General features: G+C 47.0%; 1 protein-coding gene across 5 annotated transcripts in view; it reads right to left on the reverse strand.

Moving 5' to 3' along the window:
* Positions 1 to 17376: 17376 nt before the first annotated feature.
* The window catches only part of Zcchc2 (zinc finger CCHC-type containing 2), a 47427-nt gene continuing 39144 nt past the window's right edge, over positions 17377 to 25659 (reverse strand). For 3 of the 5 annotated variants that reach the window (XM_076941685.1, XM_076941686.1, XM_034513248.2), the window contains 3 exons: positions 24094 to 24237; positions 20326 to 21807; positions 17377 to 19369 (listed from right to left, as the gene is read on the reverse strand). In XM_076941685.1, the coding sequence (XP_076797800.1) occupies positions 19302 to 19369; positions 20326 to 21807; positions 24094 to 24237 (1694 nt within the window). In that variant the 3' untranslated portion in view covers positions 17377 to 19301. The remainder of the gene's footprint in view (positions 19370 to 20325; positions 21808 to 24093; positions 24238 to 25659) is intronic. The other 2 variants (XM_034513249.2, XM_076941687.1) reach the window with 2 other exon arrangements.

The raw sequence follows: 25659 nt of genomic DNA on the forward strand, positions 1-25659 counted from the left end.
GCCTCAGATTTGAGAACTAGTTTCTAAGACACTGTCCAAGTTAGAGCGCCTGGGATCCCTGCTTCCTCTGGGTTCTTGGAGGTTGGGGACAGAGCTGCCACCCAAGATCTGCTCAGTGCTCTGGCCCAGACCGGAAGGAACCAGTGTTCCGGGCCAGGAGTAACTTCCTGGGTCCTTTTGGTTCCCAGTTACTCCCTGTTTAGGGCGGGCCCTGCTGTCTGCTTACCTAGGATACTGCCTGAGTTCCAGCGCCTGGGATCCCTGCTTCCTCTGGGTTCTTGGAGGTTGGGGGCAGAGCTGCTACCCAAGATCTGCTCAGTGTTCTGGCCCAGACCTGAAGGAACCAGTGTTCCGGGCCGGGAGTGACTTTCTGGGTCCTTTTGGTTCCCAGTTACTCCCTGTTTAGGGCAGGCCCTGCTGTCTGCTTACCTAAGATACTGCCTGAGTTCCAGTGCTTGGGATCCCTGCTTCCTCTGGGTTCTTGGATGTTGGGGGCAGAGCCGCCACCCAAGATCTCGGCTTTCTTTTTAATAAAAGCTTTTTTTAAATAAAAAGAAAGCTCCACTCTCTCTGTTACCTCAGACCCAAGGTTCAGGCGCACCCTTCGTGATACTGCAGCCTCCCCTCTGCCCTGTCCACGCCTCCTGTGGATCCCAGAGACTGCGACCCTTCCCTTCCTGTCTTATTGCTATGTCCCAGTTCCCAACTCAGAAGGATACCCCCTGCTCAACCACAGGCCATGCCTGCCAGAAGACCAGGTAGGCTGCCATAGATCTGCTGCAGCTTCTTCTCTAACCTGTCCATGCCTTCCGTGGATCCCTCAGAATCAATGAAACAGAAGTGGGTTTTTGAGAAAATCAACAAGCTAGACAAACCCTTACCCAAACCAACCAAAAGACACAGAGAGAATATCCAAATTAATAAAATCAGAAACGGAAAGGGCGACACGACAACAGATACTGAGGAAATTGAGACGCATGAGGACTTATCTTTAAAACTTGAACTCCACAAAATTGAAAACTCTAAAAGAAATGGATGATTTTTCTCAATAGGTACCACTTACCAAAGTTAAATCCAGATCCACATAAACCAATTAAATAAACCTGTAACCACCCCCCAACCCCAGTGAAATGGAAGTAATCTTTAAAAGTCTCCCAACCAATAAAAGCCCAGAACCAGATGATTTTACTGCAGAACTTGGCCAGACTTTCAAAGAAGAGTGAATACTCTTCAGAGTATTTCACAAAATAAATGGAGAGAGACTCAAAGCAATTCCACTAAAATCAGGAACAAGACCATGCTGTCTGCTTTCTTCTCACCTATTTGTATAATTCTTGAAGTGTTAGCTAGAGGAAGACAACTGAAAGAGATCAAGTAAATACAAACTGGAAAGGAAGAAGTAAAAAAAAAATCACTATTTACTAATGATATGATAGCGACTCCCAAACACTTTTGGCAAAGTGGCTGGATCCAAGATTAACTAAAAAGAAAAAAAGAATCAGCAGCCTTCCTGTATACAGGTGATAAATGGGCTGAGAAAGAAACCAGGGAAACAGCACCTTTTAAAGAAGCCTCGAATAACATAAAATATCTTGGAGTAACTCTGACCAAGCAAGTGAAAGATTTCTATGGTTAAAAACTTCAAGAGTTTGAAGACAAAACTTGAAGATGGAAAATTCTCCCATGTTCCGGGATCCCTAGGACAAACACACTGAAAATGGCCACCCTACCAAAAGCAACCTACAGAGTCAATGTGATTCCCACCAAAAGTCCAACACAATTCTTTACAGACCTTGAAGGACATTTGTCAACTTAATACGTAAAAACAAAAAAACCCAGGATAGTCAAAATAATCCTGAACAATAAAAGAACCTCTGGAGGTGTCACCACTCCTGATTTCAAGCTCTATTACAGAGCAATAGTGATAAAAACTTCATGGCGTTGACATAAAAACAGATACACTGATCAATGGAATCAAATTAAAGACCCACGGGGGCTGGAGAGATGGCTCAGCGGTTAAGAGCACTGACTGCTCTTCCAGAGGTCCTGAGTTCCCAGCAACCACATGGTGGCTCACAACCATCTGTAATGGGATCCAATGCCCTCTTCTGGTGTGTCTGAAGATAGCAACAGTGTACTCCGTACATTAAATGAATAAAAAAAATCTTTAAAAAAAAATTAAAGACCCACACATAAATTCACATGCCAGTGGAATCTGATTTTTGATAAAGAAGCCAGAAATAAACACTGGAAAAAAGCACTTTCAACAAATGGTGCTGGACTGAATGTCTGTATGTACAAGAACGCAGATATTTATCTGCACAAAACTCAAATCCAAGTGGATCAAAGACCTCAACAGAAAACCAGATACACTGAATCCGATAGAAGAGTAAGTGGGGAACGGCATTCAATGTGTTGGTGTGGCACAAGTTTGTGACTAGAACACCAGTAGCTCAGGCACTAAGATCAACAATTAATAAATGACACTTCATGAAACTCAAAAGCTTCTGCAAGGCAAAGAACACTGTCAAAAGGACAAAAAAGGAAGCCTACAGAATGGGATTTTTTTTTTTTTTTACCAACTCCATATCTGACAGTGGTCTAATATTCAAAATGTATAAAGAAATCAGGAAGTTAGATAGTGAAAAATCAAATAATCCAACTAAAAACGGGATACCAATCTAAACAGAATCCTCAATAGAGGAACTGCAAGTGGCTGAAAAGCACTTAAAGTAATGTTCAACATCCTGAGCCATCAGGGAAATGCAAATCAAAAGTACTCTGAGATTCCATCTTACAACTGTTGGAATGGCTGAGATCATGAACACAGTGACAGCTCCTGCTGGCAAGAATGTGGAGCAAGGTGAACACTCCTTCATTGAGAGTGGGAATGTAAATTTTATACAGCCATTATGGAGATCAATATGGCAGTTCCTCAGAAAATTGGGACTTGACCAACCCTGAGACCCAGCTATAACACTCCTGGGCATATTCCCAAAGAATAATCTATCTTACCACAATGGCACTTGCTAAATTACGCTCACAGCAGCTTTATTCATAATAGCCAGAAACTGGAACCAACCTAAATGTCCTTCAACTGAAAAAGGGATACACACGTGCATTGCACGATGGATTATTACTCACCTGTTAAAAAAGTGACACCATGAAATTTTCAGGCAAATGGATGCAACTAGAAAAAGAATCATCCTGAGTGAGGAAACCCAGACCCAGAAAGACAAACATGATACATACTTACCTATAAGTAGATATTAACTGCTAATAAATGATAACCAAGCTGGGTTAGACCCAGCAAGGTTAGGTAAAGAGGAGGGCTCTGGGGAAGTCTGGTGCTCCCTAAAAAGGGGAGATAGAACATTTTTACAGGTGGACAGGGGGTGGCATGGGGGTTGAGAGGGTGGGCACAGGAGAGGGGAGGATTAGGCAAGGGAAGGGGCAGGGATGAAGGAAGAGAACATGGGGAGAGACAACTGAAATTGGGGAGCACTAGGGAGCACTGGGGAGCACTGTAGTGGAAACCTAGCATAGTGGAATATTCCTGGAATCTATGAAGGTGAGCCTAGTGAAGACTCCTGGTAATTCAGGGTATGGAGTCTGAACTGGCCATCTCTCGTAGCCAGGCAAGGCTTCCGGTGGTGGATCTTGGTTACATTCTTTTGAGTTGTTAGCCAAGGGGGCCCAGGGAGACCCCTAAACAACCCAGGTTTATGCTAGTCAGAAAGTCACTCTCTGAAAACTGACAGCAGGGTTCATTGCCAAGGACAACATCTACAGCTCATTGCATGCAGAGAGGCCACGCTGGTGTCTGCGTGGAGCCTTTACCCCTAGTTTCTAGTCTCTTTGGCTGAGAGGGTCCTACAGAAAGAGAAATTTGAACACCAACCGGTCACAAAACCCTTGACCTACAATCTGTCCTGCCTGCCAGATGTGCTGGACCGGCGGTGAGCTAGAACTTGTGGGCGTGGCCAACTAATGTTTGGTTTAACTTGAGGTCCCCTCCACAAGAGGGAGCCCGTGCCCTACACTCCCTGGATAGCCCGGAGACCTGGGGTAGAACCAACACAACAGACAACAGAACAAAACAAAACAAAACAAAACAAAAGATTCTTAATGCTACTCCGCTGTACTAGACTGGTGCTGTGTCCGGTCATCATCAGAGGGACTTCTCTCCGGAAGCAGACAGGGATGAATGCAGAGACCTGTAACCAGACATTATGTGGACAGAGTCTAAATTGGAGGGTCTCTATCAGGTCCCTTACCTTGGAGATCAGGGAACCTCCAGGGAGAGGGGGATGAAAGATGGTAAGAGTCAGAGGGAATGGAGAACACCAGAACACGGCCCACTGAGTTAACTTTGCAGGGCTCACGTGGGCTCACACAGGCTCACTGATACTGAAGTTGCAAGCGCGGAGGAGCATGAAGTTCTGCCTCTAATCCCAGCAACTTCTACCATACAACCCAGAGCACAGTCCATCCCAGGGACAGGGAAGATGCTGGTCTCTGCCCCCAGATGTTGTGAGTATGGCTATCCCTGTGGTGTACTGGTTGCTGGGACAATAGAGTCGATTTGTGGTCCCCAGGGAGAAAACATACTGAAGGAATTTCAGATGCAGCGCCTGAGTGGGACACTGGGTGTCTCTCTGGGGTAAGAGATGAGTGTGCCTCTGTATGGGAAGAAGAATGACAGGGCTTAGTGACCTAAGGGGCTGTGGCCCAAACAGTTCACTTTCTTCAGGACACAAGAAGAGGAGGCTCCTGTCTCTTCAGTAGCACCTGGTGTTGGGGTCTTCTTTTTGTTTTGTTTTGTTTTGTTTTTGGTTTTTGTTTTTTTGAGACAGGGTTTCTCTGTGTAGCTCTGGCTGTCCTGGAACTCACTCTGTAAACCAGGCTGGCCTCGAACTCAGAAATCCGCCTGCCTCTGCCTCCCAAGTGCTGGGATTAAAGGCATGCACCACCACCGCCCGGCGGGGGTCATTATTTTTAACTGTGTATGTACATGTGGAGTCTGTGTTCATGAGTGCTGATGTCCACAGAGGCCAGAGGCTTTGGTCTTCTGGAGCTGAGTCACAGGAAGTTGTGAGCCTCCTGATGTGGGGATGAGGGCTAAACTCCACTTCTCCAGAAGAACAACGCACACAGGCTTTTCCAGACAGGCTCTCACTGTGAAGCCCTGACTGGCCTGGAACGTAGGGATCCAGCGCTGAGACTAAAGGCATGTGCCGCCGCCACATCAGGCCTGCAGCAGGGACACTGCTAAGCCATCTCTCCTTCCCACGAATCGTTTTTCTTGGTAAAAGAAAGAACAAAAGTAGGGTTCACTCAGTTGGTAAAGTTCTTGACAGGAAAGTACAAGGTCCTGGGTTTTGATTCTCAGGACTCACACAGTCAGTGGTAATCCGAGTGCTAGAGACAGTAGGCTCTCTGAAGCTTCATGGTTGCCTTGTCCTGACACAGTAGTGAACTCCAGGTCAGTGAGCGAATCTGCCTCAAATGAAATAAGACGAGAGCCTCGAGGGGATCGGCGTTTAGAGCACTGTGGGCTCTTCCAGAAGACAAACTATCCATCATCTTCTGGCATCCACAGGCACCACATGAATGTGGTGCACAGACTGTACAGAGAAAAATACTCATATACATAAAACATTGTTTTAATTAAAAAATAATGGAGCACCGGCAAGATAGCCAAGTGAGTGAAAGCGCTTGGTGCAAAAGTCTGGCGAACTGTGCTCAGTCCCTGGTGCTCACCGTGGACGGGAAGATACTGGGAAGTTGTCATCTGGTCTCCACGTGTGCACTGTGGCACAAATTTGCATAGTCACACATCTACTTTCCACACACACACACACACACACACACACACACAGCAGTAATAAGTTACTTTCTTTATTCTTTTTTATTTCAACACTGACCTATGACCTTTACATACATGTGAACACACACACAACAGTAACAAATTATTTTCTGTTATTTTTTTATTTCAACATTGATCTATGACTGTTACATATGTGTGAACACACACACACACACACACACACACACACACACGCATGCCCACATGCCCACACAAAAGGCAGGGGTGGCAGGTGTCACCTCATTCATGTATGCGGTGTCATGGAAGGAAGGTTTACTGAGTGCTTATCAGGAACCCGGCACCTCTTCTTCTGCAGACTTTTCCCGGGTCCAAATCTCTCAGTTTTTGATGAAATGAAACCAAACCTGCAGCAAATGAAGTCAGGGTCCTGGGCAGCTGGCTCTGGGGACCTGCCTGATACTCTTGGGCCCAAGACCTTCCAGAGGAGGCACCAGGCAACCAGATGAAGGAGGCAGACCAGAGAGCAGGGTGCCGAGCGAGCATGCTACGTCAGAAACAGACATGGTTGCATCTTTCCCCAGTGTCAGCTATATTTGAAAGTAATCCCGATTTCTCTCGGTAGCCAGCAAATATAGGCTCCTTTATCCAACTTTAATTACTAATATGAACTCTCAGGTCACATAGCACACATCACACAGCAATTCAAATTATATCTATATGTATACATGTTGGTTGCACAATGGCTCAAGAAGGATTAAAGAGGCTGCAGCGACTGACAGAGGCCTTGCTGGAGGCAGAGCAAACGCGATGCAAGGATAGACACTGCACTGCTCTGATAATCTTACAAACGCAGCTGGAGAGAGATGCTGCTGTCCACAGCCAGGATGTAGGGGCTTCGTGTTCACAGGGTTGATCCAGGCTTCTGGGTTGAGTTGAGCTGAAGACGTGGACAGACACAGGAACCTGCATCAGACTGAGGAGCAAGCTTACCTGTAGCCCCAGGGAGAGTCAGGAGCTGTCTGTCTGACAGTCCATTCATGCACATGCCCGCGACAATGAAGATTGATGAGGCCACTACCACGTATGTCAGTGCTGGGTTGCCTCCACTTTCAGAGAGTGTTGCACGAGGTGTGGCATGCTCACAGTCCCTGGGCCAGCACACTCACAGGTCCTCACCTACTTCGGTACGATCGTGGGGTGCTGTGATGGTTAGCGTTGATTGTCAACTAGACTAGATTAGAATGAACTGAGAGCAGCCTGTGGGTAGGTCTGTGAGAGTATTTCCAGGCAGGATCAACAGAGTGGGAAGACACTCCCCCAGAGTGGGCAGCACCTCCGGTAGCAGCACCGGTGTCAAGAGGCAGAGTTGCTTGCTTTCTTCTTGCTGGCTAATGCATCTGCTGCATTGTGAACAAGCTGGGTGCCATGGTTTATTTTCAGTGGGTCAAAGAAACCTTCCTGCATGTTTTCCAATGTAGTTACACACACGCTTGTATTATGCTTGAGCGCTGCAGAAAATGTGACTATTCTAAAGGCCTGTGGCATGAAGCTACTTGCCAAAGGCTGGGAGAAATAGAAGCAAAGCCCTGGAAAGTCACTGGAAGAGCCCTCCATGGGCGGAACTTCCTTCCCACTGCTGTGGAATGATTTTCTATCGACAGAGGAGTAGTCTCAGACTATCCCATCTAGGCCTGCCAAGATCTGACTGTGCCTTCCAGAAGAGAAACCTCTCTGTGTGCACAGCACAGGCAAGCCCTGCAGCTCTTCATGAAGCCAGCATTCGATGGCTTGCACAGTTAGTCTTTTAGAACCAAACCAGTCTACGAGTCCAGTCAAGTATACCAGCAAGAAGGTGGAAGGAAACTTGAAGGGGAAGTTCTCACAGACTCCCCGTTCTTGTACCCTTGGAGACACAAAAGGTAAGCACTGGCTCTAGCCCTGACGGTGTCTGGCTACCCCTGTAGGGAGGAAGCCCGGAGCCTCCATGTCTTTTGCCAAGTGAGCTCTGCCAGCTCTGGGCCAACGACTTGGCAACCTTCGAGGAATCTCACATTTGGCAAGCTGTTGCATGCATAAGGTAGCCCCGGGGGAGGCAGCTCACATTTCCTGCGATAAGAATTAAAATAGATAGAAAAAAAAAATCCTTGGTTGCTTTTCTGTTCTATGGTAGCCCTACATTTCTGTTTCATTACAATGTAAAAAACAGCATAGGATCCAGGCTTGGGAAAAATATATGCAAAATATATATCTTACAAAGACTTACAAAGACTGGTACCCAAAATAATACAAGAACTCATCAATAAGAAAATAACTCGCAGGCTTGTGGGTGGGAAAAAAAGACACTTGCTCAGCTCTGTACCCAGCTTTAGTACTAGAACATACTAGGAAGGAGAAAAGCAGTACCCACAAATTATCCCCGCATGTGTACCCCTCCCCCCAATAAATGTAATAGAAATGAAAAAGAAAAGAGAAAAAAAACACAATTAAAACCCAATTTAAAAAATGAGTAGAAATACAAGTTCATCTCACGGAAGATAGCAAATTAGCATATGAAAAGACCTGTAACTTTGTGTACCACTGGGGAAGCAGAAACTACACTGACACATCTCCTGCTACAGAGGCTGCAGAGCAACAGGAGCTCTCAGACAGACGTTACAGTGCGCACACAGAACGGCACAGGCACTTTGGAAGATGACTTAGTGGCTTACAGGACTAAGCATATCACATAAGCCAGCCGTCAGAACCCTGACCTTGATGGTTCCACTTGGACTTTCTTCACCGTGCAATTGTTACAAACGCAGCCACACTGAGTTTCTAACTGACCAGGCTGACGCGCAGTGTGGCAGTCTCTTGTCATGCTGCAGCAGCACGCCAAGGCTCCCAGTCAGCCACCTGTTCACCAGGAAAGAGTTGATCCTTCAAAACGTGCACCGAGACGCTAAGCTGTGGCATTTGGTGAGCTTTTGATATATTTATCATGATGTAACCTTATGGGAGGTGAAGGAGCATCCGTGCATATGACGTTCTAGAGAGGCAAGACTATGAGGTCGATAAAAAGTGAGCAGGCAACCGGGTGGTGGTGGCGCAGCCTTTAATCCCAGCACTTGGGAGGCAGAGGCAGGCGGATTTCTGAGTTCGAGGCCAGCCTGGTCTACAGAGTGAGTTCCAGGACAGCCAGGGCTACACAGAGAAACCCTGTCTCGAAAAAACAAAAAAACAAAAAAACAAAAAACAAACAAACCTTAGACCCAGTTCCCTGTGGCAGAAATTTCCTGCCCAATGTATTTACAGCGAGAGGCCTGTCATTGACTGGGAAGAGGGAGGCAGAGCTAGGAGTTGGGAGGAGAGAGGAGAGAGAGAGAAGAAGGAGAAAGAGGAGAGAGGTGAGATGGCTGCTGACGCGTGTCTCTAGCAGTCTCTGGTAGTTATTCATATCAAAAGGTTAGATAGTTGGGAAAACAATTCTAATTGTGTGGGCATCTTGTGTATTGAGCATTTGCTAAATCCACTGGTTAACTTTAAGCATCAAGAGTTTTGATTTACTGGGTTACTGGAAGGGTTGTCTGCAGATAACCACGTGGTTATGGCTGTGAAGGAACTAGCAGCTCTAGGGACAAGAGAGCCAGCACAGCAACTGGTCACTACAGGAGCAAGCTAGAGAGAGCAGCCCGGTGGAACCAGCTCGGGAGCTCCAGTCCTGCTGGAGAGCTTGCCAAGACAAATGGGCTTAGAGCGGGAACATGGCGGCCAGGCCAGAGCTAGCTTGATTCTCCTTTTATCAAATACCACCTACTACAGTTCCCAACATCACTAAAGAGGAAAAATGAAAAACAACATTCTTAAAGTCTACCTTGTGATTGGTCACACCAGTGGACCCTGGGGGTAAGGGGTGGGTGGGGTATGTCTTGTTCTTGCTGCCTCTGGACAGCTGACTCTGCACAGTAGTTCCAGGCCTGGCACCTCTGCTCTAGTGCCACCTTCTTCACTTCACCAGGAACAAAAGCGGTCACTGGGTCATTTTCCTCCCCCTGTGCTGACACCATCAGCCTCCCCGACCCCCGTGTGTGTGCAAAGTGGCTTGCAGATGTCCTCTAGTTTTGCCTAGTGACTTTCTCAGTGCTCTGCCTTTGATCTGGTGACCTCACGGAACACCTTACCCCACTGTGCACAATGGTGCTATTTCATTCTTGAACCATGAATGTGTGTGTGTGTGTTTATTTTATCTCTGGGCACAGTTTCACACCTTCTAGTGTCTGAATTCTTATTTTCAGTATTCTTTGATGACCCTGCCTTCTGGAACTTTCCAGTAGGGATGTCTCTTATTGTGTGTGTGGGAGGGGGTTGTAAGGGTGTACTGAAGACGACTCAAGCATCACACTTTGAGAAAGAGCCCTAACAGATGCTACTCAAGTGCCACAAACTCAGCAGAACAAAAGGCCTCCTGCCACTCCACCCCAGGGTTGGACTCAAAACCTGTCTTTAGGCCTGCATCCAGTCCTGTCCTTGAAGCTTCTCATTTCCTCATCCAACCCTTCCCAGGGCATCTTGGAATCCAGCATTGATTCCATTCTTGGTCATCTTCTGGAACTCTCCAGGGGGGAAACCTCCCTTCCTTCCTGATCCAAGGAAAACATGCCCCTTGTGAACCTTTCCCAGTTTAGTGCCCAGCCCTCTGGTGTAGGAAGCCACTGTTAGCAGTAAACAATTAACTGCGCAGATGCAAAGGCAGAGAGCCTGCCAAAGTCACTGCCAATCCCGAGGCGTAATATTGGGTGGTGAGCGGACAGCCAATCAGAAGTGAATACGTCACTCTAGGGTGTATTTTAAGCTAGGCCCCTTCCGTGTCTCAGCCCTTCCGCTTCCTTCCGCGTTTTCCACATTTGCTGATAGAGAGTAAAAAGTCCTCGTTTTGCAGTAACTACCCGAATACTGTCTCTCGTGTTTTTTGTTCACGGGCGTGGGGCGACACGGGAGGCGCACGTTATACTCTGGTCCTGGGGAACCTGGACTCTTTGCTGTTGTGCTGATGGTTCCCTGCCACAGGACAGAGGCTTCCTACCAGTGTTTGCTCCTGCTCCAGAACACCAGGTACAGACTCCTGCTAGGGACATAACACCAGGGTTTAAAGAAAATGGGAAATACGCCTTCATTTCACAAGAAAATGAGAGTGTATGCACAGCTCAGCGAGCTTTAAGGATAGGCAGTACCTGCTGTAGCTTAAAGAGCCATAGGGTGCTTGGGAGGACAACTCAGCTTTACTGTCACAGGTGGGAGGCAAGCAGGCCACGCTTTATCATGGACACTGAAATATTAATCACATGTCACCAAGATTCTCTTTGTAGACAGGTTCTCACTATGTAGCCCAGTCTGGCTCAATCTGCCTGCCTCGGTATTTCGTTTTCACCTATTTAAAGAGCTTGCAGAATGTAAGCTTTCTGACTTCGTCGGTGCTTGTTACAAACCACAGGTGAACCCTCGCTCTTAGCCAAAGACTCAAGCTGTCAGCACTCTCTTCCCAAATGAAAACCACACTTCCGAGCAGAGCAAAACCTAGAAACTGATGGGAAAGACAGTCTCGCGCGACTGACACAATCTGTCCAACCATCTACTGGCTGTCCTCCCTAAGGCCAGGCTTTCCTCAGTGTTCCCTCCTCAGAGCCCCTCTCTGCATCTGCCCATTCTTACAGCCGTGTGCAGCCTTCGGAAGCAGTGCAGTCGCTGAGCCAAAAATAAGGCCAAGAGTAAAACTACAACCGCCACAAATGAGCTGAGTGGGGACAAGCTTCAGGTCTCAGCTGGAGACGCGCTCTCTTCCCACCAGGCTCTCTGACCAGCTATGCAGCATTCACTGGAGATGAGAGGGGAGTGGATCTGCAGCATCATGCGAGTCTAGCATGCGGGAGGCCCGGTTTACTCCCAGCATTAGGAAGGGAGGAAAAGCCAAGTGTGACAGAGCATGGGAGCGTGAGGGCGAGATCCTGTCTAACAAAACGGAAGGTCTAGGAAGGACAGACTGCATCAGACAGTGGTGCTTAAGATGGCCTGACCCCAGAGATCTGTGTAGGCTTCAGTAATTAGTCTGTAACATGGATACAGATGAGCAGGACCACACGCTTGCTGTCTCGATGCCTTGTTGTCACCTGACCGCTCTTTGCTTATAGATTCTTAGTGACTCCATTTCTGGAAAATGGAAGCCCAGTTCCTACCTGGGAGTGTGTGGCTGACAGCCTGAGCTATACTGAGCCTTCAGATATTCTGAGTACTCATGGGGAGCCTATGGTGTGCAGAGATTGAGGGTTTAAAGTGCTTTGCCAGACTGACTCCTTACAACTAGCCTACGAAGTGAGTGCTGCCACTCCCATCAGTCATCCTGTTGGTCAGCCTGACAGGGCCACGTGTGGTACAGGTGGGCAGCCAGAACACAGCTGTGACTATTGCTGCCCCAAACACAAGCTGACTTTGTATCTGTACTCAGGGCACAGCTAGGTTCCATACAATAAATGGTACCCAAGTCCAACTAGCAAGAATAAAGAAGGCTCAAGGGAGGATGCTTGAATCCGTCTCAGAAGGTGAACTAAAACAGACATCAGAGGTGGATGGTGGGAGGGATTTGGGTGGGTCATGAGGTGGGAAAGTGAGCAGGGTGTGTGTGTGTGTGTGTGGTGGGGTGGGGGGAGGAAGAATCAGGTACAGGGAGAGCAGGGGAGAGAGAATGGAAATCTGCTGTGGGCAGGGGCCCATCTCTAGGATATGCCAGAGACCTGGGACAGAGTAGGGGGCAGGAAGTCTATGAGGTGACTCTAGCTGAGACTCCTAGCAGTGGGAGATATGAAGCTTTAAGTGGCCATCTCCTGTAGCCAGGCAGGACGCCCAGTCTCAGAGGGATAAGGACAGCAACCCACCCACAAAACTTCTGATCCAAAATGTGTCCTGCCTACAAGATGTCTAGGAACAAAGATGGAGCAGAGACAGAGGGAACGGCCAACCAATGACTGCCTCAAACTGAGACCCATCCCACGGGGAAGAATCAATCCCTGACACTATTAATGATACTGTTATGCTTACAGACAGGAACCTAGCATGTGTCCTCTGAGAGCCTCCACCCAGCAGCAGCCCGTAGAAACAGATGTAGAGTCCTGCAGCCAAACATTAGATGGCGTTCAAGAAGTCTTGTGGAAGAGTTGGAGGAAGAGTTGAGGGACCTGAAGAGGACGGGGACTCTACAGGAAGACCAACAGAGTCAACTAACCTGGACCCTTGGGGGCTCCCAGAGACTGAACCACCAACCAAAGAGTGAGCAAACATGGGCTAGACCTAGCACCACCCCCTATGCACACACACACATGTAGTAGATGTCCAGCTTGGTTTTCATGCAGGTCCCCCAACAACTGGAGTGAGGGGCTGTCCCTGAATCTGTCGCCTGCCTGTGGATCCTGTTCTCCTAACGGCCTCAGTGGGAGAGGGTGCACGTAGTCCTGCAGTACAGTGACTCGATGTGCTGGGGTGGGGGGTGGGGGGTATGGGGGGGTAATAGCTGGGGGGAAGAGATGAGGGCTCCCCCTTCTCAGAGGAGAAGGGAAGGGGTGGGGAGGAGGAGCTGTGTGACAGGGGTACTGAGGAGAGGGGGCTGATATTGAGATATAAAGTGAATAATTAATTAAAAATATTTTGTACCTTCAAAAACTGAGCATTAAATAACTATAGTTGTCCCAGTAGGCCGCCTGGTGGCGCTCTTGCCACTTAGCAGGCCTGTGGGGATGAAGAGGAGCTGCTGCATCCCCATTTCTTAGGCTTCAGACTATCGGCTTGTTGTTCTTCCTGCTTGTGCCCACTACTCCACTGCTAAATATTTTGCTTCTCCAAAGCAAGGTCTTGCCATGTAGCCCTGGCTGGCCTGGGACCCACGATGCAGACCAGACTGATCTTGAACCCATTCCTCCTGTCTCTGCCCCTGAGTGCCGGGATTGCAAATGTGTCATCTCCACTGACCTTACTTTTACAACTTCTTAAGCCTTGGGATATTCACGTAATGCTTAAGATAAGCAGTCTTCTGTTAGAGGTCTCTGCACACTTCAAACCAGCTCTATGGGTGAGCCTTGCCTTTGTGGCAATTTAAGACACACGCTTAAAGCTTGGCTGTCAAAGTTCTAAGGCTTCTTATTTGTGGACGTTTCCCCACCCCATGTTTTCCGATCATTCAGCACAAGAGACCAGATGGACATTCGGCTTGACTAGCACATGGCCTGTGTGGCAGGTCTGCCCACCACTCGGCCCAGGCCTCTGACAGGAAGCTTTCTACAGATTGTTGTCACCTTGTTTGGGTTGAGTGCCGTAGTGGGGGCAGGCGGTGGTGTACGAAGAGCAGCACTGTCTCAAGCAGGGGCCTGGTCTTCATCATTGATGTGTCCATGGACCTCAAATTCCCAAGCCTTACATAGGAAGATCCCCGTCCTCCTGGAGTTAGCGCCGACTCAATACTGGTGAGAGACGCAGCACCACCAGCAACGCCTCAACGCAAGCACATGGCTTAAAGAGGCGCCTGCTCGGGTCACTTTATGGCCAGACGCCTGCATTCATTTAGGCCTTAGGCACAGGGTAACAAAACCAAACGGTCTCTGTTACCCTGTTATTTTTTCTCCTGATTAGGTCACTAGGAAGTGGCACCCGCTTGCTTGCAGTGCTCTTGTGCCCCACCAGGTGGCATTGTGGCACTGCTTTCCAATGAGCAATTTTTTTTTTTTTTTTTTTTGCTGGTGAGAGGTGCATGCCCAGTGGCTCAAAACTGGAGTTCCAAGAGGAAAAGGGAAAACACTGCCAAAGCACCCCACCCCACCCCAGCTCAATCTCCCGTTTCCATACAGCCCTACCCCCCCCCTCGCCTCCCAATGCACACTGCAAACACTGAAATGGGATCTGGGGGATGAAGAGCTTCTGGCTTGTGACTTTGAAGAGTCTTTGGGACCCAGATGTGTCTGGCACACAGCACTTCAGAGAAGAGCTCGATGTACATGGTGGCTTCCGTGGGCCACCGCCCACCACCTTCCGATTTGTTTTCAATAGGGTGGCATTTGGAAATTATACACATTTCTCTTTCAGATTTACAAAAAAAAAAAAAAAAAAAAAAAGTCAGTAGGTATAGTAGTAGCTGTGGTTTAGGTTTATATACAGTAACAAAAAGAACTGATGCTCTAGGAATCCAAGCTATAAACAAGTAATGGGGGTAGCCCAGGAAGGACGGCTGCCTAGCATGGCCTGCTCGTTCTTCAAGCATCAGGGTCCCTGGTCACACCTGCCACTCCTCTCTGGGACCCCGCAGTCCTTCTCATTGTAGTTGTCCTTGTCCCTGAAGAGACGAGCTGCAGGCCATTTCATCCTCAGCATCTCACAACACTGCTCTGAGAATGAACCGGTGTGTTGTGTGCACACAGGCATTTGCATTATCTTGAGAGGAAATTACACAGATTATGGAGCTGGATTATTGCCACAGATTGCCTCTATGTGGCTTCATTGCTTCAACCTTAGAACATTTTCATCAGCACCCAGAACTGAATGCAGATGTCGCTCAAGCATGACTGAATGCAGCCCGTAAGTAACAGATGCTATTACAAATTTGAAATCTTTTCAAGTTGGAACCTTTTCAGAAAAAAGACTTTTAGTACTTACATAGAACATTTAACTGTTGAACTCACCTACTAAATGGACTTATTTTATGGGATCATGATGGAGTAACTGAGATGTACACCCTGGCTACGTATAAACTGTCCATACTGTCTGTTCCGGGGGTGGGGGCGTTTCCTAGCCTTCTGTGTATAGAAACAGAATTACTACACTGAGTCCCTCTCAGTGTTAGTATGAAGGGCCTTGTCTTTCTTCATTTAATCATTCTAAACATTGTCACGAGAACAAAATCTCACTTGACACCCCCCCTTCTCGTATCTTCCTTTCAACTGGCTTGACTCAAGTCAGTTTTCAGTCTAGACAAATGGACCTTAGCTACAGGCAACAAGTGAGTGCAGGCCCTCTCACCAGACCCTGAACTTTCAGGATTCTTTCCTCATCCTTTAAAGTTTCTCAGACACCAAAGACAACACATTGTTCCTCTCTGAAACTTGGTGACTTCCAACTTTCCAATCTCCCCCATTCCCACCCCACTTTACTGTCTGCATATCCACCCTCTTAAAACACACCCTTCACCATTAATCTCCATCTCCCTCCCTGACCATATACCACTGCCATATCTGTACAATTTCCTGCTACAGCCTTCCTGCTGTCCACACAGTGATCACAAACCTGCATTGTGAGTCTGGTCTCAACTCACCTCTCCCACAGGCCTACAAACCCCTCAGCAATCACACCCCATTCTTCCTCGACAGCATCTTGGGGGAGTGCTAGGCTAACATTTCAAGGTCCCCAGTGTACTGCAGGAATATGTGTCTCATTTGCAAAGAGGTATGTTAAGTCCTAGAAAACTGAGCCGTCTGCATCTTACAAGGATTAACACATGCCCTAACAACATGTTCTTATACACAAACCACAACAGCAAAAAAATGTTTCTGGCATCCCTGATGCTAAGCTGAAAAGAGGGACAAACAAGCCATCCAGATGTCCACTGACTGAACAATAGATCCACTTATCGATACTCGTCCTTATGAGACTATTTCAGGGTGTGAAATTGAGTGGCAGGAATGCAGCACCAGGATCACAAACCAGACAAGCTGATATAGCCCAGAGGACTAGATGTGAAGAGATTCCCTCTCACACCAACAAAGAAAGCACACAGTGAAAGAGGTGAGGAGGGTGGGCTGCGTGAGAGCACGGGTCAGTGTAAGGGTTAAGTTCACCACTTCTGTGATGTCCATACTGACAGGCTGAAGGGGAAGGCTGGGCCTGTGGTGGTCTCAATGATGAATACCCGCCCCCTCCCTTCCCAGGTAAAGTACTTAGTCCCAATTGATGATGGGGTGACAGTCTGTTTGGAGAGGCTTAGGAGGTAGAAGTGTGTCACTGGAGGCAGGTTCTGAGAGTTCAAGGCCTCCTGCCATTTCCTCTGCTTTGTGCTCGTAGTTCACAACATGAGGCCAGGTCTGCGCCACAACCTACCTATGTGAATGCCAGGGACAGAGGCCCTGCGGAAAGACAGGCACAGTGGCCTCCAATGCTTTAGAAATGATTGACCGCTTAAAGACTGTGACTTGGGACTGGGTAACAGAAGGAGGAGCAAACAGTAAGAACACAGTACTGAACCACGGCAGTTATGTGCCTCTCAGCCAACAGAAATCAACAAAATGGAGAAATCGGGTCCTTCGTGCTGTTGGTTAATAGGGAACTTAGGACAAAAGTCTAGTTTGTAGGGACAGGGACTGTGCCCTGTTCACGATGGCCTTGGCATCCACTGTTTTCCCTTCCTTTGGAGGCTGAACAGATGACCTGCACTAGGGAAAGACTTTAGAACACCCAGGCAGTAATCACAGTGGGAGACAAACCGATTCTTTAAAAGGAAAATGACCATGAAAATCCACTTTTATAAAACATGCAATAAGGCACAATTTTTAGGCTGTTTTTCATTTTTTTATTGCTGTTAATTCAAGGAAAAAGATTGCATAAAATCCAATCTGTTCTAGAAATATAAGTGGCCTTTCCAGTACAGAGCATTTCAAATATCAAAGTATACGGTAAACATCCGAGAAGGAGAAGGTAACGCACCTCCACGTACAGTACAGTATTTGAAACCATAGAACAAGCTCCATAAAGTACACCTGGCAAGTGAGTCACAACGCGCCTGTGCAAGGCTTATCAATACTCTCCCCTGAACAACTCAACTGCAGCTTAACAATTTAATAATGTGGTCCAAAAATACCCAGATCAAATAAAATATATTTAATCAAAATAATTTCCTTTACTTGAACTTTTTCTTTCTAAATTAAAGCTTTTGTCTACCCCGTCACACGCCCGTCTTCCCCAGTAGCTCCTACCCCTGAAAGTTTCAGAATGTACATTGGCGCTATAAATATAAACACTACTGTTGAAGCGTTGAAATAGCTTCTTTTTGCTTCAAGTTTTTTCTTTGTCTCACAAGGTCAGGTTTCCGAACCCAGACCCCACACTCAGCGCCTCTGCTGCATACCAACTCTACTCCTCACAGCAAAAGCCAACCGTTTCCACGCTGTACCGAGGAATGCAAAGAAAGCCCTGCTACACCGTAAGCTTACAATGGATGGTGGTACTTGTTCATTGCTGTTGAATGCAGCAGTCACTGAAGATACATCCAACCTCCCAGATAACCCTCAGGGCACTTCAGAAAATAAAAAAATTACCTGGAAGCAATTTAGTACATAGATTGGCTTAAAAACAAAACAAAATTAAAAAACCAAACTTAAAAAAGCCAGCAGCATTAAACTTAGTGACACTGATACGGACATGATTAACACCGTCCCAACACGCTCCACACAGCCTCTCACATTCTATCAAGCATAGTGGTGAACGGTTATAAAAGTGACTTCGTTATGAGACGCGGCTTAGGTGCGCAGGTACCTGACTTCTGTCGAAACCCACAGCTTCTGTTCAGATGCGACAAACCACACACGCCGTAACACAGTGTGACACTGCAACAGGGAATGTGGTAGAACAGGACATCTTCACTCAGCAGTGTCTGGGCCGGTCAAGGTGGCAGACAACAGGAAGCCCTGGGTGTGACTGTCATCACAGACACAAGTGCACAGAGAACGACATTCACACCGGTGTGTTCCCTTTGTGTCTCTCTGAACTGTGTGCGATGGAAGAAAATGTTTCCATGCAAGGAAAGTCTGTTTGTCCACTCCCCATCGGTGGCTTCCTCTCACCCACTTGTTCTCATGTTATCTGGACAGGTGCTGCATATATGTATCTACGTGATGCTCTTACGACATATATACATACTTCTTGAGAATCTGACGTCTAAAACTTCAGGTGAAACATGTTGCCTGGGTTCAGACACAGAGCAGGTTTTACACAAGTGTGACAAGGACACTGCTGAGTGACCTTGCAGCAGGCCAGGGAGGGGTGGCTGGAAGGGAAGTGGGGTTCCGGGTCAAAGTGAGGAAGGCCAGAAAGAAGACAACCATAGGACTGTGACCAGTGTTGTGGAAACAAATAAGGTCAGATGCACAGTTTAAAGATTCAGTAAACATTGCACACAGCAAGTATTCAGTGTAAAAAAAAAAAAGCACACATCAATGGTTTCCGTTCGAGTTTGTCTGAAATTGAAGTTACGAGTGTCATACATGTAAGCCGGCTGTTGGACCCGGAGACCAGAGGCTCAGGAGCACTGTGTTCTTTCTGATTTTAGACACAGGTAAAGGAGAAATGAAAACTCCCAACTGCATAGAAACTGAGGAAATGTACAGACAAAGAAACAAAATACCTTTCCTTTCCTCCCCTCCACACCCCATGACTCCCCACACTTGAGTGCATTAAGTAGGCAAGCTTTACTCGTTCAGTCTGCAGAATCCAACGTATCATTAGAAGGGGGGAGGGGAGGTGCGTATCTCAGTCTGTAAGTGCCTAAAACGGGAAAGACAGAACGGCTAAGTCACCGTTATGACTACACGCATGACAAACCAGTACACAAGACTGCAAATGAGCATGCTCTCAAAGGCCTTTCCTCGGCACTACCTCCAGTCCACAGCAGCAAGGAAGCTACTCTCTCAAAGGCAATGGGAAGGTTGAGCTTTAAGTATAGCCTTAAGCTAATTAACTGCATTTTCCTTTGAGGACGCCTAATTAATACACTCCTGTTTCAGGACATTTCCCAGGTAAGATCTGGCACAATGGCAGAGGGCAAATGCAAAAGAACTGAATCTGGCCCCTCACCCACACCTAGTAAAGTGCGTTTTTTTCTTTTTGCTGCTATAGCACTCTTCTTCAAATTTACTCGCTGTTGTAAAGATTCAATGGCCGCTTGGATTTTTTCCTTATATGTACAGAATGAAAGGGCAGCAGGGGCTCAGATGTGAGCCCACTGTGTGCACAGACTCTAGCTAGACTACAAACCATGGATGCCAGGTAACTAGCTCACATCTAGTTGTATGCTAGGTAACTAATCTCCCATCCTAGCTATCAGTATTTAACCACTCTGCTTCCTCTATGAAAGAGGACTGCACTCTTAAAACTACAGCCCTGCAAGCAAGGAGCTAACGTTACAGAATGGACACTCCATGCTGTCCAGAGCCTGGACAAGTACCTCTGCCATTTACTCCTTAGCGTCGAACTAAACTACCTCAGACCTTACTCCGTGACCTCATGACCTGGTCTACAATGGGCTTCTCTGGCTGCATTTTGGACCTTCCTTTTGCTCCATGACCTGGGTCTACACTGAGTTTCTCTGGTTGCATTTTGTCACTGAAAATACAACCTCTGTAAACAAATACACATACGGATCTTTCTGCTAAGACAGTATCACATAATCAAGAAGAGACTGGGAACTCAAAAACAAGTCCTCTGGGAGTTAGTGGGATTACCTTGCTGATTGGCCTCCATGGACGACTGCTTACAGTCTTGTGCATAGTGTCCGCTTACACCACAATTGTAACATGAGACATTCCCATTCTTCTTGGGCCCAGAACCACCGGTGTTGGCGAGTACACTAGGTGCTGGATATACGGGATACAGCCTCCCAAACCCTGCCATCTGCTGCATGCCGTAGCTGGCTTGGCTCCCCATCACCGGGTCATGCACTAGTCCATTTGCATATGGAGTCTGAGGCAGAAAAAAAGGAAGTTGGTTTCCATTGCTCTGATGTGCTTGGTTGAGGTAGCTGCCATTGCAAATGGACGGCAGAGTGAAGAATGATGGGAGTCGGTACATTGGTCCAGGCATTGGGTTGGGGTAATAGTAACTACTGAGCTGAAGGTTCCCACTGGTCCCACAGCTGCACCTTCGCCCACAAGAACCACAGGGCCCCATCTGCTGCGGTGGCACTATGGTCCCGTTAGCATTCGTGTTCCCCACAGCACTGATGTAAGACGTGCTGTCACTCTGTGCAGTACTGTGTGTCAAGGCAGGGCTGGGGCTTGGGGCAGGGCCTGGGGTGTGGGTAGGAACGGCAGGGTGAACTGTGGACTGGGCTGGACTGATGCCTGGACTTGCTGGCTGGGCAGAAGCGGCTGTGGTGAGCACACTGGAATTCTGGGTGGGTAGCACACTGGCAGCAAGGGCTGAGCCTGGAAAGGTGTAGGAAGCTGGTGGCTGTGCAGCTGTGAGGCCAGCTGCCGGAAGAACTACCTTCACATTGGTTGGCTGAGGGACTGTCCCTGTGTTTCCCTCGATCTGAGGCACCGTTTGATTTAGTCCTACCACCTGGGATGCAGACTTTGTGATGGGCTCCGTGGTGGCCACAGGAGGTCCTGGAAAACTACCTGGGTTATGGACAGGAATAAAGGCAGTGTTTGGTGATCCGATGCTCAGACTTCCGGTTGGTTGTTGTGGGATATTAACTGTGCAACCCTCAGAAGATCCCTGTGGTGGCTGTAATTTTAGACTCTGCAATGTCAGCTGCAAAGCAGGCGCGCCGCTGTGTGGGAGGAAGGCTGATGGGATAGGTAAAGGGGAAGCTAACAACTCAAGCGGTTTCTCTGATTCCCCAGAAGCTGCCGGGCCTAGGATTCCCGAGGGGGCTGAATTTGTGGACTCCATCACGGCAGAAATGGCCACAGGATTAGGGACAAGCATCCCTATGGCTTTGCCATCTGCAGACTTGGGCGACGGGATGATAACTTCCGACTTCTGGGCACCGTTGTGCACGACACAGTGCAGAGTGTGCACGTAGGGAATGGGTGGGTACTTGTGTGAGGCCAACGGAGCTTCCAAAAGATTCCCACTCTCAGTTCCCAGTGAGACAGTCTCAACAGGTGGCTTCACAGGGACGGTCTGGGCACCAGAGCCATAACCTGCAAACCTGGCTGACGATGGATTCCCAGAATCTTCAGAATTGCTGTCTGTATCTACAGAAAACATGCAAACGTGGATTAACCCAGGCAGAACTCCTATTTTCATGTTCTAACTAAAAGCTAGGTCTATTCAAAATTAATTCTCAAGTCTGGAATGTTCCCTCCATCACATTTCCCGACTGCCCAAGCTGACTTCCGATGTCTGGCCTGTAGTGTGCTTTACCTCCAAAGCACAGAGCTATAACAAAACAACAGTAATGAAGGGTGCTGGAGTATCAAGAGGCATGCATGCACTGCTGACTTTATCACTGAGATAAGCATTAACTAATCAATTTTAGGTAATCTACATAACTCTGTACCATCAAACCTGATTTTAAATTTATCTCATAAATGATTCAATTTAAGGATTTTGATCATAACATTTAACTCAGATGTTTAAGGTGAGAAATGGAATTAGTATTTGCATAGCACACACTCAATGGGGGCATGCAGAGCTACTTAGGTTAGCTAAGCTGTTCATCCTATAGTGAATACGCTGTGGGGACACAACAGGCAGGGTAAGGAAGAGAGCACTGCTCCCCCTACACCCCCTCACAGCAGACAGCAAACTGCTGTGCACTACACACCATGGTGCACACACAAGCCACTCCAGCTTCCAGTCAGGGCGGAGAGGAGCCAGGGGACTGTCGGACGCAGTCTTTAAACACGGAGAATGAAGCACTGCAGTCTCCATAGTTCATAGTTGGATGCGGTGCCTACTGTAAAGATCTTTCTGCTTGTACACTAAGCTGGATTACTTGAGGCATGTAAGAGTGTTTGTATTCACTAAGGCAAGACTGGTTATGCACAGCTGACAAGAGCAAACATTCCTGAAATAAGAGTATCAAAGGCTAATTAACCTTCCTAAAGAAAGGCTAAATCGAAACCAATGGCACAGAATATCTAGTGTTATTAACTGAACTGTCTCATTTTACTAGAGGGAGCTTAACTGAATGAGTGAACACTCTGAGCAAAGATGACCCTGAGAGAGAAGTCATTATACTACTTATGCCCAACCTTATAAAGAGAGGATTCCTAAATGAACAACCTCTTCCAGGGACTGGCTCTGTCATCAATGCAGAGTTAAGAACAAAAATTAAGTCCAAAAGGAATAAAGAATGTTTCCGATGGCCAGTTACATTTCCATATGAACTAAAACTTACGTCTTAACTTGCAGTAGTCAGTCCCGTGATTACGAGGCCCTACTGGAGTCAGACAGAAGGGTGTCTTTCGTACGTGACTTTGGAAAGCATAAAGTCTCACGGCATCATTACAACAAACAACAACCACAAAGCCACGTTTCCAAAAGCCTTTGTAAAAGACTCAAAACTTGGAAAATGTTCAGAGCTCTCTACCCCAGGGACCCTGTGACTTTAGGAAACCCACATGAATCAAGGGCATCCCCATCCGTCTGCATGAGCCTATCCACTCCACGAAGACCTGAGAGCAGCACAGAGACGCTGAGTCACCCGCTGACCTGACATGCAGGTGAGAGTCACTCAAGAGACAGAACTGGGGCCTGTGAGAGCGTCTGTACCCACTCAGGCATATCCCATGAAACCGAGACAGTGTGCACTGCAGCACACACTGCAGCCTGCCTCTTCAGTTAAGTGTTACAATTTCCCCATATCCCAGAGCTCTGAGTATTTCCACTTCTTTCCTGAGTGTGGCCTCAGAGTGGTAGCACTGACCACTGCAGGTGTTATCTGATGGACTAGGAAACAACCACAAGGTAAAAACTGACTTCAACTGTTTCCACAGACAGTGGTAGTCCTGAGACATGCCAAAGTGACGCAGAAGGTGAGGTCCCAGTGAGCTGAAAACTGTGCAGCGAGAAACCACATTTGGCAGAAATAGCATCGTGGTATAAAAATTTTAACACAGAAACTCTGGTCAGCGTAGTCCATTCACAGCGTGGTGTGAACCATCTGTTGTGGTGGGCATGCATGGAGGACAACACCCTCATTAGACACGGGCTTTTCAAGGGGCTCTCTCTTTCTGTCAGACCAGAACGGTGAGTAAGGAGGAAATTAAAGGCCTGGAGCAATCAGGACTAATCAGGACTGTTTAGGAAGAACGTAGAATCTTGTAAGCAAGGAGGTCTTTATGACCTCTTACCCTTCCCCACTCAGCAGAGTAACAATATCTCAATGACAATAGCTTTGAGTCTGGAGTTCACCATCACCAGAGTGAGCTGAGTAGCCACTGTGCTCATCCTGCCGGGCTCTCTCTGATTGGGTTTGCTCATGAGAAGACAGCTTTGTCCCCCCACCTCTTTCTACCCCCTCTCCTTTAGCAAACCTCTGTCCTTCTCTTCTTCACTTTCCAAACTCTCTCTTCCATCATGCCGTGGACTAGACGGAGAGCTGTAACTCTCTGAAGATGTTTCTCCACATGTGTCATGTCCAGATCCAATGTCCAAATTCATATCTAGAAATAACAACTCTACAGTTATGTTAAATAGTTATATTAATTTTCAAATGGAATCATTAGAAATTAGTTGTAGCTATAAATGATTTGTTTTCCTACAACACTTAAAAAATTGTCTTTGACATATTGAAATTAAGTAGCTGGTAAATACATATTTAAAGCAGAGGCATAGAAGAATAAGTCAATTTTACTAAATCAGAGTTAGTTTCTTACAGGGTCAGGCCAGCATCATCACTTTGAACTACCTTGTAGGTCTACGACATCTGTCTCCTTAGAGCCTGCTATAGAAACCCTCCAGGAGTGGGTGGTTTGTCATAAATAATACTTGCTCTGCTAAAACCACCAGCCATGGCACAGTATTTAATACAACATGTTTCTAATCAAGTAGCCCTTTATTTTCTACTCAGATGTCACTTCTATGCCAAGACAATGTAGAAATGACGTAGTACACACAAGGACCAATTATCTATATCCACTGTGGGCACACTAGGTCAGAATATTCGTATGTCTAGTATGTTCCACTCATACACCAGTCCACACAGAGCCCAGTCCCATCTTCTTCATCTCTGTGAGCCAATTGCTAGCATAGCGTTTGTTATAGCCAGCATCCAACACGTTTACTTAAGATCCATATATGTAACTCTAGGGGATTCCTAAGATGTATGCACAAGCCAATCATTTCCATGGCAACATAGTAAACAATAAAAGGTAATAACTACCTATTACTCTGGCAAAATATGTACAGAGAAGATATGTAAGTGGGATAGGCAATTTAGTTGACTTAACCAGTGCTTTCCTGTCGGGAATAGACTTCCAATAGTGTGAAGATGATTACTGACGACATAGAGCACTCCAGCCACTCAGATGTGACATGAACAATCAAAGACACAGGTATTACATGCAATGCAATGGAAATATTGTTGGATCATTCTCGTTAACACCAAGTTGCCAAGAAAAAAACTGCACAAAAACTCATAAAGTTGTATGTAAGGAAAGCAGCAGCAGGCTTAAATGGAAGGATAAAAATTAAAAAAAAAAAAAAAAAAAGCAACCTTAAGCATACAAAAACACAAGAGGGTCTGATCTCCTTTAAAACTCTTTAGTGTGGCCATCAGCAACGGAAAGGCGGGAAGAAACACTAGCCTGATAAAGTGAACATTAACTTCTTCTTATTTATTTATTAATTTTTTAAATTAATTTTTTAAAGTTTATTTATTAATTTTGGGGGTGTGTCTGTCTTTGTGTGTATATCCACCTATGCCTCTGAGAGCGTCTCTCCCTGAACCCAGGACACATTTCCGTTTGGCTAGAAGCCTACTGAAGTGCTCAGTAATCCCTGGGCCTCCACCTCCAGGGTTAAAGGCCGCTTTAAGATCGTACCCAGTCATTTTGTGGGTGCTGCTGTAAGACTAACCTAAGTCCTCATGATTGTGTAAG

The sequence above is a fragment of the Arvicanthis niloticus genome, chromosome 10 (genome assembly GCF_011762505.2).
Source record: "Arvicanthis niloticus isolate mArvNil1 chromosome 10, mArvNil1.pat.X, whole genome shotgun sequence".
In the NCBI taxonomy this organism is placed as follows: Eukaryota; Metazoa; Chordata; class Mammalia; order Rodentia; family Muridae; genus Arvicanthis; species Arvicanthis niloticus.